The sequence below is a fragment of the Magnolia sinica genome, chromosome 14 (assembly GCF_029962835.1).
Source record: "Magnolia sinica isolate HGM2019 chromosome 14, MsV1, whole genome shotgun sequence".
NCBI lineage: Eukaryota > Viridiplantae > Streptophyta > Magnoliopsida > Magnoliales > Magnoliaceae > Magnolia > Magnolia sinica.
The window spans coordinates 56,238,129-56,258,252 of record NC_080586.1 but is presented as its reverse complement, the minus strand read 5'-3'; the positions used below and the strand labels follow the sequence as shown (position 1 = coordinate 56,258,252).

General features: G+C 38.8%; 1 protein-coding gene across 3 annotated transcripts in view; it reads left to right on the top strand.

Moving 5' to 3' along the window:
- LOC131225755 (ras-related protein RABC2a-like) overlaps positions 1-20,124 on the top strand; it is a 73,709-nt gene that overhangs the window by 17,188 nt on the left and 36,397 nt on the right. For 2 of the 3 annotated variants that reach the window (XR_009161510.1, XM_058221345.1), the window contains exons 2-3: positions 3,512-3,580; positions 8,737-8,802. Coding sequence is in view for 2 of the 3 variants with exons in the window: in XM_058221345.1 (XP_058077328.1) it covers positions 3,512-3,580; positions 8,737-8,802 (135 nt within the window). In the remaining variant the exon portion in view is untranslated. The remainder of the gene's footprint in view (positions 1-3,511; positions 3,581-8,736; positions 8,803-20,124) is intronic. The other variant, XM_058221346.1, reaches the window with a different exon arrangement.

Genomic DNA, 20,124 nt, shown 5'->3' with positions numbered 1-20,124 from the left:
ATGCTCAACAATCCCATTTTGCTGGGTGTGTATGGACAAGACAGTTTGAAATACAATGCCACGATCAACAAAATCACTATAGATCATGACAATCTTCATATCAAATTTATCAACAAATTATTTTACCAAACGGTTTTTCAATCGATGGCACTTCACTTCTATTTCTCATAAGACATCCAGGTAAATCGAGAATAGTCATTGATAAATGAAATGGAGTGTTGAAAACCAGAAATATAAGTAATTGGGATAGCCCCACACATCAAAATGAAGTAGACAAAAGGGAGTGACACTTTTATTTTTATAAACTGGATAAATAGTTGAGGATATTTTGAAATCTGACGTGTATCACACTGAAAACTAATATCCTCATCAAATTTATTCAGAAATAAAACCTTAAGGGACTAAAAGGGGTGTGACCCATGCTTGCATGCCAAAACTGTACAGGCTTGTCATTTTTCAACTTAGACTCAGAGAAACAGGCAGAGCATCATTGACAACAAGTACATACAGCCCCCATGCTGCACATCCACCACCGATCCTCCTGTTTTGCAGATCCTGGATAAAACAATGAGAAGGAAAGAATGTAACACAATGGTTTAGTTGCTTAGTAAGAGAACTGACATATAACAGATTTGTAGGAAATGACAACAAATGATGAATGAAAGGCAATCATGAAGAGGAAGTAAGCTGACAAGAGCCTTTTCCAGATACCATGGAATAGGATGCATCAGTCAGCTTAATATGGTATAGAAAATGTGAGTGTGAAAGGAGGTTGCCTTGCTGATTAGTTATATGGTCAGCACACCACAAATGACCCATGATGTAGGAGTACGAGATGAACCTACACACAAGGTTTGTACATATATCTGGTTGATCACTTGATGTACCAGTAGTAGATATAGTAGCTTGAAGACTGGAAACCTCTTGACAAAGCTTGCTAATGGCTCTTGACTCGGAATCAGCAATGGTAGTCTCCCCTCAATCTCAGCACTATTAGCCCCATTCTTGGGCTTGGGACGGGGGTGAGGGTGAAGATCATAGCAATGGTCAGCTTGTCTTTGTCAATGTTCCGAGAAGTTGTACGGGGCTGCCCCTTTGCCGGAGGTCCTCGTGACTATTTTTCTCAAGCTATGAAGGTAGATTTCTTGGGAATAGATGTATTGGACACCCCTGATGATGCAGGACACCGCACCTAACTGCAAACATAACTATAAACAAGCTATAGTGAAGGTAACGACTCCCTAGAATGTGTGCATGCCTCGAGATTTAGATGAAGCCCATTTAGGAATTCAAACATCCTCCATTTCTCTAACCACTTGTGGAGTTCATCTAGAATAACAACTTCTGGCATACATTAGTCTTAACTCCTTCCATCACAGGTGAAGGTCTTCATAGTGATGACAACGACTATAGACAAACTATAGTGAAGGTAACGGCTATACACAAGTTACAGTGAAGGTAATGACTATAAACAAGCATAGTGAAGGTAACAACTCCCTAGAAACAAGCTATAGGCAAAGGTCTAACTATAAGTAAGCTATAGTGAAGGTAAGGACATCCCTAGAATGTGTGTACACCTCAAGATTTAGATGAAGCCCGTTTAGGAATTCAAACATCCTCCATTTCTCTAACCACTTGTGGAGTTCATCTAGAATAACAACTTCTGGCATATATTAGTCTAACTCCTTCCATTGCAGGCGAAGGTCTTCATAGTATTCTTCAACAGTTGATTCACCCTGTTCCATATGTGTAATATTCCCATGCTGCTGAAAAGTGCATGCTAAACCATGATGTTGAGAGTATATATCGGCGATGGTGTCCCAAAATTCTCTCTATCTTACACAATCTCAAGCCTCAACTCATACCCACCTGCATAGAGTGGAACAGCCAAGATATTACTGTAAGATTCTCACTTTTTATTCCAATTGTCATTGGATGGATCATCTTCACTGGGCTCTTTCTTGCTACTAGTGATATAACCTACTTTCTTATTCCACCAATGAACATCTTGGTCGATTGTGAGTAATTCATCCCATCCAACTTCACACAGTAGTAATGATCAATCCCAGATGTGGGTCTGATTCCCATACCCCCTGCTTGAATCACCTTTCATATCACCCATCCTAAAAAAAAAATCTCCTGTTGAAGGGAAATACAATGAACAGGGATGGAAACACTATCAATCAGCAAAACCAATAGTGTCATATATCATTTGACGAGGCCATGATGATATACGACAAACATCATGACTCCCACAAATTGTGGATTCAACAGGCGGCACTGGGCATTGACAAATGAAAAAGGGCAACGAGTAATGGCCTGCAGCGTCTCCCACGAGTATAGCCATTGGTGGCGGCACTGGATGGCGACAGCACTGCTTGTCGCGGTGTTGGGTGTAGATACGACCGGTGGTGTTGGAGTCAGCTGCAGGTGGCTGCATTGGAAGGTAAAGGAGAAGAAAGGGGAAAAGGGAAGGAGAGAAGGAAAGGGACGGAAAGGGAAAGGGAAAGGGAAAAGGAAAGTGATAGAAAGGAAAAAAAAGGGAAGGAGAAGGAAGAAGACGCGAAGGAAGAAGGAAGAAGACGCGAAGGAAGAAGGAAGAAGAACTAGGGTTGTGTGGAAAACCCTAGGTTGTAGATATATTTTTTTTTTTTTGGGAAATGGCGTGTTAGGGAGAGAATGGCCTCTCTAATCTCTGTTGTTAGTAATTGAATATACAAAGAAATGGTGTCTTGAGGGAGCACCAAAATAGCATGGAAATACTCTCTCAAAAAGCTTATTAGGTATGTCGCCGGCATGGTATTCCAAATTGGTTATGTAATGGTAATGGTCATAACCGTTCAACATTATGGGGCCGAAACGGCCGTTACGGAAAAATAGCTGTAATGGTCCCCTAATGGATCTTAATGGCCCTGTAATGGTCCATAAACACATTAAAATAAAATAAAATAAAAAAGGGTCACCACAGCTGTTATGGGGGCTGTTACAGCCTCCATTACCATTATGGAACACCTTGGTTGCCGGTCTGTATTTTCAAGCAAGCATGACTAACAAGATCGTAAGCCTACTTCAGCTGAGGCAGAATATAGGCGTGAACGAAGTACACCATCTCTATGATCTAGAGACGTGCATGCTTATGGTAGACCAGATAATTTATATCTGAACAAAAAGTATTTGCTCGTTTTTAAATAAGAGGTCGGATAGTTTGGAAGAATCTGAATTTTGGGGTGTCAATGTCACATTTCAACAACGATCTTAGGGTATCTCTTAACACCTAGGGTCACTCGAGGTACGAAATAAATAGCAAGCAACAAAAATGACAAATGTTCATATTGCAAAGGTTGGTAAACACTTACCGGAGAGATTATATCAAATGTGTTTTAGATAAGAATATTTGTTGCCATTTTCTTTTGGGTTTATCACATTTTGCCAGCATATTGTTTTCAGCACGGGCATATATTTCCCTTACCTAATCATGGATTGAGCTGATGGATTTATATTAACTGTGTAGGGGTGGATTTTAAGATCAAGCACCTCACGGTTGGCGGGAAGAGATTAAAGCTTACAATATGGGATACTGGTAAATTTGCATTATTTATGCGATGAACAAAGTGGAAGTATAATTTGTGCATAGAAGTCTTTCCACCATGCCTTCAGTTCAAATAGTTCCTATGTTCACTTCTATCTTGTAACTTATCTTAATTTATGACCATTCTCCTATTTGCATAATGCAAGATTTTGTTTGTAAACTCACTGTTTTTTGTTTTTGTTTTTTGAACATTGAAATGCCTTTTACATGGGATCCTTATGTGACATATTCTGAAGGGAAAAAAAATTCATGAAACATAAGTAGAATGATGTGGATTCTTAGTAGATTCTTTTGGGTTTGTCCTAGAGGACATACATTGTGGGGATTCTTAGTAGATTTGACATTCCAAGTTATGCTTTGGGAGAAGCTCCTATCATCAAGGATGACAACCTTAGCTTATTGCTGTCTTCGGATTGATTTTGAGAGAGGAAATGTAGGACATCCCATATGCATCCATGGTGCGAAGTACTATATTTTAGGTTTGCACTCGACCTAATACAGCTTATGCAGCTAGGATTTTTGGGAGATACATGATGAATCCAAGTATGGATTATTGAAGGGAAGCAAGGAAGGTGATGCCATACTTGCAAAGGCCTAAAGATTTCATTCTCACATAAAGACCAACCGATTAGATATTTAGTTTTGGACTATGTTGGAAGCCTTGACAGCAGAAGGTCTACATCAAGATACCTTTTCATGTTGGCGAATGGAGTTGTTTTGTGAAAGAGTGCACAGTAGATGACTACGGTTTTATCCACCATCTTAATTCATCACCTGCTGCTAGTGTTCCAGATATTGGCATTATTATTGATAATATTGCTGATATTATCTGTACCGCCGACCAAGCAATACTGAAACTCCTGTAAATTGCAATATTTCCAAGTATTGCTTATTTTTCGGTGATTTATCACCACCGTTTTGATATGCGATAATACCAGCAAAATATTGCCTGAGTTCCTTTATAAGACGTACATGGTATTGATTGTATCAATGATTATGATTGCTGATGCAACTCTATAAGGGTAAAAAGGGGGAAGCGTCTGTGCTTAAAGAAAACCGAAAAAATTCTGAAAAAATATAAATTTTTTTTTTTTTTTTTTTTTTTTTTTTTTTTTTTGAGATTTTTTTAAGGATTTGGGTAGAGAGTGAATTTTGACCACTCCTCTTCAAGTTTTGTGAATGAAATCCCTCATTTGGGGGAGCACCAAGGGTAAGAAAAGAATGTTTTTATTCCTCATATTTGGCATGGATTTCACCACAAATCCATATCTTTGCATGATTCTTACACATTGACATTTATTTAAGTTGAAAATTGGAAGATTTGGAAGTTGCAATTAGGGAAAATCCAAAAATTTCATATTTTCTCCAATAATCCCAATTGAGGGCTCAAATTTCAGTATGTTGATGGGAGTTGGCCTATCTATAGATTCATGTAAAATTTCAAAAATTTCTGATTTTATTTATTTATTTTTTAAAATTTCAAAAATTAATTAAAAATCTACTTAATTTAGAAAAAAAATAATTTCAACCTATTTTCCTTAGATATCTATTTTTATTTATTTATTTATTTATGGTTGTATGTTGATGATCGATGGGGTCAATTTCTTGAGAAATAAAATATGATAAATATGATAAAAAAATAAAAAAAATCTGTTTCTTTAAAAAATTATCTTTCCATTGCAATACATGCACATAAATGGATGGAAGTATGGGTGCATTTTTTGAGGGATGGATGCATGCATGCATGCGTGTAGGTATGTAATGTATGCATTTGCATGTATGTATGTGTGCATAGATGGATGGATGGGTTTGAGGGATAGGCTGATAGGTATGTTTTTCAATTACTTTAGTTTTTGGATGTCTTAGTTATAATTTGTTACTTACGTTTTTGTGATACGAACTCATTTTGGTTACAAGATAGGTTTGAGGGATAGTTGGATGGGTATGTTTTTTAGTTCCTTTAATTTTTGGATATTTTAGTTATTAATTTTTAGTTGTTACTTGCAATTTTATTTTATGAACTCATCTTGGTTACTATTGAATTAATTTTTTTACAGCAACACATGCTTTAGGCCCCTATTAAATGGAAACTTATTATGTATTATTCTTTTTTTGTGATCTTTTGATTCCTAAATATGTAAATATGTATATTTTAGCATCTCCTGAAGTTCATTGAAAAATTATACATTTTCCCCTATATTTCCCCAATGTTTCCTTCAGTCAATGTTACATTTCCTACTATCGGCAATACTATTGGGGATATCAATACATGTTTCCGTATCCCCAGTTAGCGATTCATGCAACGATACTGATATTACGAATACTGGGCCCACTTGGGTTTTGGAATAGCCTATTTTTTTCTCCCTTTATCCAGGTAGAGTGCATCTGATGAATTGATTGGACAGCATATACACAACATGCCACACGCAGTTTCGTTGTTTTTATTGGTTGGGCACCCCCTCCCAACTGCTCCCTGTGGTGTGGCCCATCAGAATTTCTGTTCAGGCTGATATTTTGGCCCCTTTGACGAACATCAAAGGGGGCATCTAGTACGGATGAATCTGATGCAAACATACCGTGGACCCCACAACGTTACTATGTGAGCCAGCCCCTATATAAATGCATGTAGACACACACACACACACGCATATACATACATTCATGCACACTTGTGCGCATGCCAACTAGTGGATAAGTTCCAACCTGATCCCTGTGGTGAGGACAACTTTTGGTGGGCTGATTATCTGCTGGTTTATGGTAAATGGACAGTCTTAACCTGATGGAAATTATCTACTGGTTGTATGATAAATTAGCAGCCTAATTGGTTCGACACAAGACCTCATTGATGTATATATGCGTTTTTTTTTTTTTTTTTGTTTTGTTTTTGGGGGGGGGGGGGGGATATTTCATACCATTGTTGTCATGTGCGATTGCATATGCGCATATCCATATGCAGATCGCATATGCGATCATGGCATATGCGCATATCCACATGCAGATCACATATGCGATCATGGCATATGCGATCGCATATTGGCCATGACACATTGAATTTTTATTTTTGTGCAAAAAAAAAATAACATTTTGTCTATAAAAAGGCTTCCTAATCTCCTCTATTTGCAATATTCTCACTACAAAACTCTCTTACCCTATTTTTCTCTTACATTTCTTACTTACAAGTGGTCTTAATCTCCCTCTCTCTTGTATTTCCTACTTCCAAGTGATCTTAATCTCTCTCTCTCTCTCTCTCTCACACACACACACACACACATTCCCTCTCTTTTGGAAGTTGGAAGATCAAGATTCAAGCACTTTTACGTTTCAAGGAAGATAGCTTGTTGATTTTCTACCATAATAAATAAATAGCTTGTTGATTTTGTTGTTACTTCTTGTTAGCTATATTGTTAAATGTGGATGACTTGATGTTTAATTCATTGTTTAATTGATTTTATCTCTTTCAAATGTATTTTAAATATGTAAAATTAGTTATCTATTAACTTAGAAAAGTTCTCCTCAGTTTCTTATATATATATTTTTACAATTTTTTGAAATTTTCCTAATATATATATATATATATATATATTTTTTTTTTTTTTTAATTTTTCAAAAAAATAAAAAAAATATGCGATCGCATATGCGATTTTGCGATCGCATATGCGCATAGGTATATGCGATATCACATGATTGCATATGCGATTCGACAACATTGGGCACTACTATAAGTTACTGTAGTGTCGAGCTCTATGGGGCCCGCCATTACGTTTATCCTACATCCACTCTGTCTTTCAGTTTTACCCCCTCTTGTTCCTCTTAGAGCCCAAAAATTAGGCTGATCCAACTTGCTGTTGATGATGCCAACGTTAAAAATATGTGCACGTATAACACTCCCTGCTGACAGATGCCTTCATTACAGCCACGTCAATGAGGGACAAAAACTCGGTTGACATAGTATTTAGATTTAAATATTTGTTTTTACCCCTTGTCCCACTACAAACGGCACCCTTCTGATGTGGCTGTAATGATGGCACGTGTCAGTGTCATTTTTTTTTTTTTACCCCATTAGACTCTCCCAGCCAATACTAAATGGGCCCTAAATTAGTTACCTCTAAGTACGTTTGTGACTTATCTAGAATAGTTGTCAGTAACCTGGTTTCATGTGTCAAGTTCTTGCACTATTTTCTCAAGGGCAGGATTAGACAGTCCCTGACTCAGAGCACTGTAAATGATCATCAACTAGATGTCAGATGCATTAGAGCTTCTCAGTACATTGGAAACATGAAATGGTCATTTATCTTTCCATGCCCATTTATGTGTCCATCAAGGGAAATCTTCTCCCAGCAACAATTATAGATGTATTTTTGAGATGCTTTTCACACTCTTTACTGTAAGTTACTTCAGAACTGGTATGCTCTTTTACTGGATTTCATTGTTGTATGATTGCTATTTTGTATGGTTGCAACATGGTAAGTTATTGTTGGTTTCAGTTCTTAATAAGCTGTGGAAATCTATCAACTGGTCTTTTCTCCTTTGCATTTTGTTTTCAATCCCCAAATAATAGACATTTATAATCTCTTCCAATGAGATATAACCATATGTTCCATCCTAGTCAACAAAAAACTACTACTTGAGCATATCATGTTGAACTCATTACTCTTCCCTTGCATACCAAGACCACTCGTCAGTCATACTAATGAAGACCCAAAGCCTACCTCCACTTTCCTCTCCAAAATCTTCTTCATCCTGCTGGCATCAAGGAAAGTGTGGGGAAAGGATAGGTACTCCTAAAACATGGGTTTATCAGCCATAATGAACAGCTTGAGGCCAAGTGGACCCAGTTTCATCTAGTTATGCGCTTCAAGTGGTAGAATGTTGGAAACGTAATGGTTACATTGACATCCATCTTCGCTGCTTTCAAGTATGAGCATTTTCTCAAACTCAAATTGCAATCTTTCCTGCTGAGATCTGTGGCAAGGATAATTTGTTGATTAACCATACAAAACTGTAAATGCTTGCTGTGATCTTTTTCTAAATGCAGACATTTTTGTATACTTGTATCTAAAACCTCCTGAAGCTATGTTTGCTATTTTCAATGCTTATATGCTGGGTAATTTTTTGGTGGGTATTAAGTCACTATGTTAGCGTTGCAGCTGGACAGGAGAGGTTTAGAACACTAACAAGCTCATACTATAGAAGTGCACAAGGGATCATTCTCGGTATGGCATTTCATTTATGAACTGGTTCCAGCTCTCCATAAACATGTATGAAAAATGATATTTCCTTTTAATTGTTTTCTTTAGCAAGGATTACTAGGGAAGAATTTTCAGTGATTTATTGTGCATGGCTCAATCCTCTCAAATGTATATGTGCAGATGTTTCTTAGTCAAGCCAAAAATCCAGCAGTTGCCACTTCTCGTTTTAGCTTGACTATCATAATTGATGAAAACCATCACTTTTGTTGGATGTACTTGGGTGTATCATGCATTGACCAAAATATCGATATTCGATTCCACACAAGGATAGTGTAGTGTGAAATCATTGAAGGTAGTAATGGGATCTGAGCTCCAGCTGTTCTGCCGTCACTTGAATGAAATTTAGTTCCAAGCTGATGGATTCATGGGAAAGAGTGCAAAAAAAAAAAAAAAAAAGAGAAGGAAGAAGAAAAGAAAAAGACCAAAAAGAAAAAGAAAAAAAGAAAAGAAATGGTCAGAAGTAGAAAAGAATGGACATGCGAAGATGTGAGTCGATTGCTCTGATATAATGACAGACACTAATTATCAGAAGCTGATTTCTTAGTTGCAGGATTCTTCGACCAAGGAGTTGCTCCTGCTTAAAACTCTTGCATCTGTTCCAGCTTCTGGTCCCACTTCCTGAGCCAGTTGATAACATTTTGAAACATAAGCTTCCTGACTCTAGCACTTGTCCACTTCACTCCAACGCTAAATTAAGAAACCAGCAATGAACATAACATGGAAAATGAAGAGGGTTAAAAGAACACTGTTAGAGGCTTGATTTTTTAAAAACAAGAGATTCTACTATGCTAGGTGCTGAAAACTTGGCTCATGAAGCAGCTATATTTAGAAGTTGCCTAAGCAACATGGGGCACACTTGTACACAATATTTTCTCACTAAGACCTGCCTAATTATTACTGTTGTTGTTGTTGTTGTTGTTGTTATGGTTGTGGTTGTTATAGTGTCACGGAAATATTTACCAGAAACCAAGCAAAGGGTGCTACAAAAGCCTAATCCACAAGAGAAAAAAAGAGATAATGAGAAATCATTTAACAACAAACAGCCACTAGGCTACTCCCCAGGACACAAGAAGCTCCTTTTTGTTGCATCCAACAAAAGCTTTAGATGCCAACGCCCATTCTATCATTTTGTCTTTTGCTTTCTGGAAAGATCTCAATGATGCCTCTACTCTATTGAACATCCTGTTATTGGTTCTCCTTCCAAATCTTCCATATTTCTTCCAGTAAAGCTAACCTCCACAAAACCTTTCTCTGACCTGCACATCTTCTATCCCTAGCTTGGAACGATGCTGCGATCAACCCTTACACAATCAAATTTGTCTCAAACAATGCTACAAATCTCCTCTATATCTCAATTCTCAAAAGAAAAAGAGAGAAAAAAAAAAAAAAAACTCCGTATCTCTGTTGCATACCCAAAGAAGATAAACAAATGGTTAGGTTTTTTCTGCATCAGTCAGCCATTTGATACATCCATTCATTATTATCATCTTCCTATGTAGACGGCGATTGTGAGAACTTTATTTATGTTTTTTTTACCTAGAAGCCATTTGAACACTGACTTTAGGAAGTCCCTGGTACAACCATATTCTGTTTGTTGGAGCTTCTGATCTGTTACCCGGCCCAGACCTGAGAAGGTTGTTGTACAATTTCACCAGAATACACTGTTGGCATTGAACTTCCACCACCACCTGGCCCTGTTCTACATTTTCTGATTCGCACTTTGAAGCCTCTCCTACATATGAACAAATTTCTCACCATTAACGTTTCTTTGAAAACACTGGTCCCAAACAATCACTTCCCCTTGGTGGGGTGTTTATCAAAGCCAACTGTTTTGCTTTCAAAGGGGTTAGAGCGCCAAAGGTGGCGGGGCCTCTCAAAGAATCTCCTAAGTGTAGAGCTGGACACCAACCGAGCTATCTCGGTTAACTCGCTTGACTTGGCTTGGATAAGCTCAACTCGGTTCGGCTCGAAAGCTGGGTTCGGGCAGAGCTGAACTGTTTAATTGAGCTTGAAAAAATTTTGAGCCGAGCTCGAGCTGGCCCAAGCTCGACTTGAAGCTCGGCCCCAACCTGAAAATGGGTGTGCTCATTGTTTCCTCAAGTCAGGCGCTTAGGATTGTTGATGCAGGACCAATGCATGAACTCAAATAATGTGAGAGATCAATCAGAAAATTTAAATTAATTAATGAAAACTACAAATCTTGCTACCATATCACAAATATCAAGATTTTAAGAGGAAAACATGCATAGTTTAAGCCTAAGTTGCTAAGCATCATCATAAAAGACCATTAAAGAGAGAAACTGGGATATAATGGATGTATAAACATTCAAATAGCATAAGGTTAGGCCTATTGTAAAGGAGAATGTCTAATACTACCTAGGGTTTACTAGATTTGGGTGTGGGTGACGCTAGGGTTATGAAAGTTTGAGGAAAAATCTGAAATTAATGATGAAGTGGGGAATTGAATAACGTGATTAAAGGATTTAGGTATTAGGAGGTGGGAATTAGGGTTTTGGATGTAGGGAAATTAGAGATTTTAGGTTAATTGAAGATTTGAATATCTAGGGTTTGGGAGATTTGGGATTTTAGGGTTAGGGTTAGGGTTTTGGACGAGAAGATGGGGTTTTGGAGGGAAGGTTCAAAGATGCAGGGGGAAATAGAGATGTGGCCATACGGATCAGCCTGTGGGCTCACACATGTGGTCGTAGGTCACACGTGTGGAGTCTGGTCGGATAGGGTTTGGTCCCTAACCTTGGGAGTTTTGAGGGAAAGGATAAGAAAGAAGAAATGAAGGTGTTGGGATAGGTTTTAGATGGTTTGTGATGAGGAGCTAAAGAGATTTCAACAAAATACCAAAGAACTCAAAAGGGATAAATGAGATCCTTGCGCCCTCGTTATTGGAAGATCAATGTCGTAGCAATCTCTTTTCTAAATCACATGGAAAACTTCTTCACATCTCATGAAGAATGGAAAAGAAAGTATTTTCTGCTTCTTCTTGTTTATTATTATTATTATTATTATTATTATTTTAAATGAGCAAAACACCATAAGAAATTGAAAGTGCACTCCATGTGTTTGTGAAATGCCGCACATGCTCGATCTCGGCTCGAACTGGCCCGAGCTGCTGACTGAATCGAGCTGAGCTGGCCAGTCAGGCTCGAGGACGGAGTTGAGCCGAGTTCGAGTTGGGGTTAGCTAGTGGTCGAGCCGAGTCGAGCTGTGCCAAGTTCGACTCGGTTCGACTTGTGTACACTTCTACTTGTATCGTACTAGATCTTCCACATTAAAAGTAGAGCTAACTCCCGTGGGAGGTGGAAGGTCTACTACATATGCATTAGGACCTAGTTTCTGCAGAATGTTGTATGGTCCTGTACTACGCGCTTGCAATTTCTTAATAGCTCCCTGTGGGAACTGTTCATGCCTCATACAAACCATGACTTGGAATTCCTGAAATCTGCAATGAGAATCTGCAAATGCTTTATGTTTTTCATTACTTAAGTTAATTCACTTCCAAATCTCACTATGCAACTCATGTATGTGATGTGCAAACTCATGTGCTGACTTAGATGGCATATGGGACACAGACATGGGTATGGGATTTACGAGTTTCCTAGGTTTATAGCCGTGCACAATCTCAAATGGACTTATGCCTATGGACCTATTAATGGAACTATTATATGCTAATTCGGCTATAGGCAAAACAACATCCCAAGTTCTGACGTGATCACCCACAAGGCATCTAAGCAGATTTCTACGACTCCTATTGACGACCTCAGTCTGACTATTTGTTTGAGGATGATAGGCATAACCTCGTCCCCATCATGTGCCATAGTGTCTTCCAAAAATAGCTCATAAAACGTACATTACGATCAAACCATGGTCTTTTGTAGACCATGTAAACGCATTACCAACCCAAAGAAAAGTTTAGCCACATTGGAGCCATCCGACGTTTTCAAGCATGGAATGAAATGGGCCATTTTGGAAAAACAGTCCACAACCACAAATATGAAATCATGTTTCTTGATAATCTTAGGTAAACCCAACACGAAATCCATACTGATGTCCTGCAATGGAGTATGGGGCACTAGTAAAAGCGTATACAAATTTGTATTTTGCTTTCTCTGCTTTGCTAGTTGAGAAGTCCTGCACTGCCCAATTATCTTGGCTACATCTCGCTTGAGATTTGGCCAATAGAACCTATCCTCCACAAGGGCAATGATCTTGTCCCTCCCCAAATGACCAGCTACCCCTCCTGCATGAAGTTCCCAAACTAGGAAATCATGGATAGAAGTATGAGGAATGCAAAGTCTGCCACCTTTAAATAGGAACTCATCGATGATGACAAACCTGCGATTGTCGCTCAACTTCCTATCTCGTAGTGACGCGTACAACTCACCAAAGTCTGGGCATGTAGGATACTCTTCTCTCAGCCGCTCAAGCCCAGTCACTTCCACACTTATACTCTGGAGTAGCGCCACACGACGTCTAAGGGCATCAACATGTTTGTTCTTGACCTCAACCTTATGTTTAAGAACGAAAGAATATTCCTTAAGAATTTGGACCCATTTGGCATGCCTAGGGTTTAGTTTCTTCTGGCAATTGAGGTAATGTAACACCTCGTAGTCAGAAAACAAGACAAATTCTTGCGATAAGAAATAATGCAGCTAATGGTGCAAGGATTGGACGACTGCATAAAACTCTGTCATAAGTAGAATACCGTTGCTTTGCCTCATTCAACTTCTCACTAAAATAAGCAACGAGGAGCCCTTCCTGACTAAACACTCCACCTATACCTACCCTAGATACATCACACGCAACTTCAAAGACTTTAGAAAAGTCTAGAAGGCATATGACGGGAGCTTCACTCATCTTGCCCTTAATCTCCTTAAATGCTCTAGAGGTAACTTTAGTCCATACTAACTTCCCCTTCTTTTTGCAATTGGTGATGGGGGTCATGATGGAATTAAACCCTCTAATGAATTGCCTATAGAAAGTTGCTAAGCCACGAAAGCTTTGCACCTCGTGAATATTGCATGGTTCAAGGGTTCGAGTACCCATAGGTGGTGAAATTCCACTAACGTGAGTGTGTGGGGTAAAAAAAAAAAATATATTGCATGGTTCAAGCCACTCAACTATGGCCCTTGAAAGGACGAGCTATAGATGTCCTAGATGGGGGGTGAATAGGACAATGCCAAATATTTCGATATAATGCGGAATAATGATTCAATTAAATACAATATTGCAAAGTATTGAATCCTTGATACCAAATAGTTCGTAGGACAACCTTACACCTAAGGGCCCGTTTGGCCGGTCGGATTGGAAGGGACTAGATGGTATTGGAAGGGATTGGAAGTTAAATCTGGGATTAGCCAGGCGTGCCAAACAAAGTCGGTGATCTGATCTCAATCCCATGGATCTTAAGACAATCCACTGACAACACCATCATTACCTTTAAATCCCACCGTTCAAATTTGCCTGGACGTGTTTGGTTTGAGGGATTAGAAGGGTTGGGAAGGTTTAATCCCGGGATTGGCCGGGCGTGCCAAACAGACTGGATATAGCAATACAGGGATATAGCAATCCCATGGATCTCAAGACAATCCACTGACAACACCATTACCTAGAAATCCATGTCATCCACCCTAATACCATTCAATCCCTTCCAATCCACCCGGCCAAACGAGCCCTAAAAGATTTAGGTAGGACAACCTTATTTCACGACGTCTTTGAAATCAAAGTATCAAACTAACTGCAAAGAATAAGAAAATCACAATAACACAAATAATAATATCCAATCACCACAATGCAGAAAAGAGTTATAGTGGTTCAGTGCCTCAATGCAACCTACTCCACTCCCAAAATTACTACCCTCGCAATTTTGCTTTTCACTATTTCAAGGTTTTCCAGGGTCACCTTAACAACCTTATACAGTTATTGCGATTTTCATGGGCTATCACAATCAAACCCACATTGTGATTTTACGGGATCACCACAAACAAACCCGCTTTGTGATTTTACGGGGTCACCACAAACAAACCCGCTGAGATTTCCAGGCTATCTCAGAAAAACCTAAACTGAAATAAAATAAAACAAATAGTACTTATCTTCGATTTGGCGAGTCAAAGTCATAGCTGTAGCTTGAGTGCAGCGATCTTCTAATTGGGATATTGATGAAGCCGATGTATGAGTTCAACCCAAAAAGATGCAAATGGATCTAATAGATTTTCAATGAAATAAATGAAACCCTATTGCTGCAGATTCGATTCTCCTTCTTTTCAAAGTGGAGTATGGATTACTCTTATCAAAACAATTTAATCTAACTTTGAAAAGGATAATAAAATAAGCTAATAATAAAATATGAATTACAACACAAATAGCTTAAAGAGGCTTGAAGGATCTCTCTCAATAAAAGAATATGAATTTTCATGATTTAGAATGTAAGAGAAAGCCTCTATTTATAGCCAAGGATATGTGTAGTTCGGCCGACCTAAGATTCAATTCGGCTGGCCAAAATCCAAAGATTATGTTCCAATTAGAATCTGAAAATCGCGGGATAAAATCTTTCAAAACTTTGGCTGGCCTAAGCCCAGGTTCGGCTAGTCAAACACCCAGTTCGGCTGGCCTAAGCTCAAGTTCGGCTGGTCTTACTGGCTTGGATTCTGAAATCGTTCCATTGCTGGAAACTTGACCGAACCACCTTGGGTTGGCCGAAGTTAGGTTTGGCTGGCCGAACCAACTGCAAAAGATCTGAATTTTGTCCGAATTTTGCATGGTTGGTCCAAGTAGTTAGGTTGGCCGAATGGGACGTCGGGCTGGCCTAACAAGTGTGTATTTAACATAAAATGTGGTTCAAGATATGCATGAGTAAAATACACCTAACCTATGGTCCAACTAGGTTTATACCACCTATAAGTTGACTCATACGAAGTGTGCTGAACTTTGAACCACGAATGATCGTGCATTGAGATGTTGAATCTTCTTTCCAGGTACTTGATCGAGTTGATAGCTTGTCTTCAGTCGAGCTTATGATCGTAACCGGACTACGAAATTTGACAAACTAATATATGCCTTAATTATAAGCACTTACAGCCCTGACCTCTCATGCCCTCAGATGATACTATGAAACCTAAAAAGATAACACTCTTTGACATGAATGTGCACTTCTTAAGGTTGGTATAAAGCTTTTCAGTTCTGAGGACCCCACCAACTTGCCTCAGATGGTGGAGATGTTATTCCTTTGATATGTTATAGATAAGAATGTCATCAAAATACACCACAAGGAATTTACCCATAAAGGGTCTCAACACCTGGGTCATCACTCTCATAAATGTGCTCGGGGCATTAGTCAAGCCAAAAGGCATGATTAGCCACTCGTATAGCCCATCCTTTATCTTGAATGCTGTTGATAGGGACATCAGAGGACATACTCAAATATACCAGAGATGGGACTATCACTCACATCAGCACAACTTTCTTTATGGATGGGAGACGAGTTCCAGATGGGGCCCGCCGACCCATTTTGAAGAACCCACATACATTGGACGTGCATCAGGAAGACCCCACTTTGGGATGATGCATGTGGGCTTCTTAGGAGATTATTTTAATCATACGATTTCTATTTCGTGTCGATCCGACCATTGGATCATGTTGATCAGGCCATCGGGCCACCAGATCTTTTTGATCTGGGCCCCTTGGACTGTGATCTTGCTTTCTTTATGTTTTTCATTATTTTTAGGTTTATTTGATGATTGAGATTGATAATAAATGTTTTAGTTTTCTTATTTTGGGTTTTAGTTTTCTTATTTTGGATGATGGGCCACTTAAGTGAGTGACATCGTTGTAAGTATGCTGAATTTTAATTCCGAAATTTTTAATTATAAAACCACAAGGAGAGTAGAGTGCCAACCCTAGTGGAGATTTGAAAAGAAAGAAAAAAAAGAAGAGATAAACTCTCTTGTGTGAAGGAATTTTCCTCATTATTTTTTAGGTTTTTTTTTTTTTTTTTTGAAAAAAACTCTCCCTTCCAATTAATTTGTGGAAGGATAGAAGCTTGTTTGGTGGTGGATTCCCCAAGGTACATCCTCTCTCGTTCTCTTCTTCGAAAGGTGTTCTTCTACTTACATCATTCATTTCTCTTCTTTGAAGGGTGTGCTTCTACTTACATCATTCATTTCTCTTCTTCAAAAGGTATTATTTTTCTTCTTCTTTTGTCTTCGTCTTTTGCCTTCCATTACAACCTTCTAAACCCCAGATATTCAATTTCTTATTTTTCCCAATTTCTAAAATCCTAATTCCAAAATCCCCAATCCTCATGAATCCTAAATTTTCAAATTTTAGATTTTCCCCTTCCTAACCCTAATCATAAAACCTTCTAGTCGTTCCCTTGAGTGTGGAACGTGCCTTTGCTAAATTGGAAGTTCTATCCTTCCATTGAGTCCAGTTTTAATTGATTTATGTGATTTCTTAGAATGCGGGCATGTGATTTAGGTTAAATCTGATTTTATTTCCTATTATTTACTCTTAATTACTTGGTGGGTTAGCATTTTTTGTTAATTGGATTATTTTATGGATTCTTTCATAATCTTCATGTTGCATGCTAGCATTAAATCATGTGTCCTGCATCAAATTTGGTATCAGAGAATAGGTTTATCATAGGATTTTTGTGTTATATATAGGTTAGAGTCACATCTAGGGTTAGTAGAGTATGGATTGCATATATGATCATATTGCTGAATTTTTGTTGGAGTATCTTATTGCTGAATTTTCAGTTCGCAGCCCCACTTATACCATTGCTGAAATTTCAGCATAGTAATTTCAGGTTGTCACATTGCTGAATTTTCAGCTTGTAATTTTCGGATTACAACCGTGCTGAATTTTCAGTTTAGTACCCTCGGACTACTATCTTGCTGAATTTTCAGCATAAGATTTGAGGATAGCGACTTGCTGATTTTTTGGGTTAGTGTGTCTAGCATGATTTCTAGGTTAGTACTATCATTGTCATCACATTATCCTAGGACCCAGGGTTTCTTTTCAGAGTGTCCTTGTGTATGCCCAGTTGTTTAGGATGTAGTTTTGGCCTACATCCCATTGTTAATCTAGAACTGATTGCCGAGGCCCTTAATGCTATCAATAATCGTTTGACGGTTATTGAAGCGCACAATAAGACCACCGCAACTCAATTGACTGTGACCAATGCGCGTATTAATCGGCTTGAAGCCTCCCTTCAGGCAAACCCTGACACTGGGGAAGATGTCCAATCACAAGCCGGGGATCAAATTGAAGGAGTTGAGACTGCGCCACTTGCAATTATTAGCCGCACCTTAAGCTAAATTGTAGAAAGTGATGATTGGCTTAGGAATTCAATTTTCCACACCTATGCTAAGTGTGGTGGCAAAAACTGCAAGACGATCATTGATAGTGGCAGTTGCATCAATGTGGTATCTACTCGCACTGTGGACCACTTATGTATGCTAGTCGTTCCTCACCCTCAGCCCTATTGAGTCTCATGGGTTGATGCATCTTCAATTTTGGTTTCTCAGCATTGTCCCATTCCCATCCAGTTTTGTTCCTATATGGACATGTGGTGTGGTGTTTTGTTTATGGATATAGGCCACATTATTTTGGGCAGGCCTTGGTTGTATGACAGAGATGTAACACTGTTCGGTCACTCGAATACGTGTTTGTTTCTATATGGAGGCAAAAGGACCGTCTTGAAGTCTCTCCCATCCAAAAGCACCTCGGAAAAGGAGGACGCCAAGAAACGTGGTCTTGAAGGTGTGACGAAACTCGAGCTTAAGTCTCTTCCTATAGTTAATGGTAAAAAGTCTGAAAGAGAGACAAACTGATTTGACGTTGTATGCCCACGTGGCAAGTGAGGTCACACCTAAGGTTATTATGGAGATGTCACCTGAGGTTACACCCGAGATAGTGTAAAGTTACCATCTGAGGTGAGTCTGGTATTGGAGAAGTCCAGTGTTGTTATTCCAGAGGACATACCGGATGAGCTTACACCTGTGTGGGACATTCACGCATTGACTCTACCAAACCTTCATCACGATCAAATGAATCCCGAGGAGGAAGTGGATTTGGAAAGAAATAAATGAGCCTAGGACTCCTATAGATTGCATACCCATGTCTGTGTTCCATAGGCCTTCAGAGTTTGCACATGCATCTACATAACATATGCATGACTTGCATGTGGAGATTAGAAAAATAATCAATATAATTAATGAAACATACAAAATGATTGCTGACTCACACCATAGGTTTAAGGAGTTTGTTATGGGTGATGAAGTCATGGTTAAAATACGTCCAAAAAGGTTTCCACAGGAATCATAAAAAAATTACAGGCCCGTAGCATTGGACCACATAAAATCTTGAAAAGAATGGGTTCGAATGCTTGATAGATCTTACACCTAACATGGGTATCAGTTCCACATTTAATGTGGAAGATCTTGTATAGTTTCATGAACCTTCCCCTAACCCTCACATGAACTTTGATGATGATACCCCCTTTCTTGTCTCAAAACCCATGGCCTTTACCTGACCCCACTTCTCAACCTTTACCATATGTACCATCCATACCTATGAGAAGAGAGGAGATGAAAGATATCTTAGATAAAGAAGCGGTTTCCACATGACATGGTGGTTACCAGGAGTACCTTGTCAAGTGGAAGGGTAGACCAAAATCAGATAGTACGTGGATCATAAAGGCAAAGCTTCAGCGACGAGACTCGGATCTCCTCGAGCATCACTGTAACTTTATTTCCCCAAAGGCGAAATCTCCTCAGCTGAGGGGAATTGATGGGGACATCAGAGGACATACTTAGATATACCAGAGATGGAGACGATTACGCACATTAGCACAACTTTATTTATGGATGGGAGATGAGTTCCAGATGGGGCCCGCCGTGCCATTTTGAATAACCCACATGCATTGGACGTGCATCATGAAGACCACACTATGGGATGATGCATGTGGGCTGCTTATGAGACTATTTTAGTCATATGATTTCTACTTCGTGTTGATCCGACTGTTGGATTTTGTCGATCATGCCATCGAGCTGCCAGATCTTTTTGATCTGAGCCCCTTAGACTCTGATCTTGTTTTCTTTATGTTTTTTTTTTTTTTTTTGTTATTTTTAGGATTTATTTGATGGTTGGGATTAATAATAAATGTTTTAGTTTTCTTATTTTGGATGGTGGGTCACTTAAGTGAGTGGCATAATTGTAATTATGCTAAATTTTAATTTCGAATTTTTTAATTATAAAACCACAAGGGGAGTG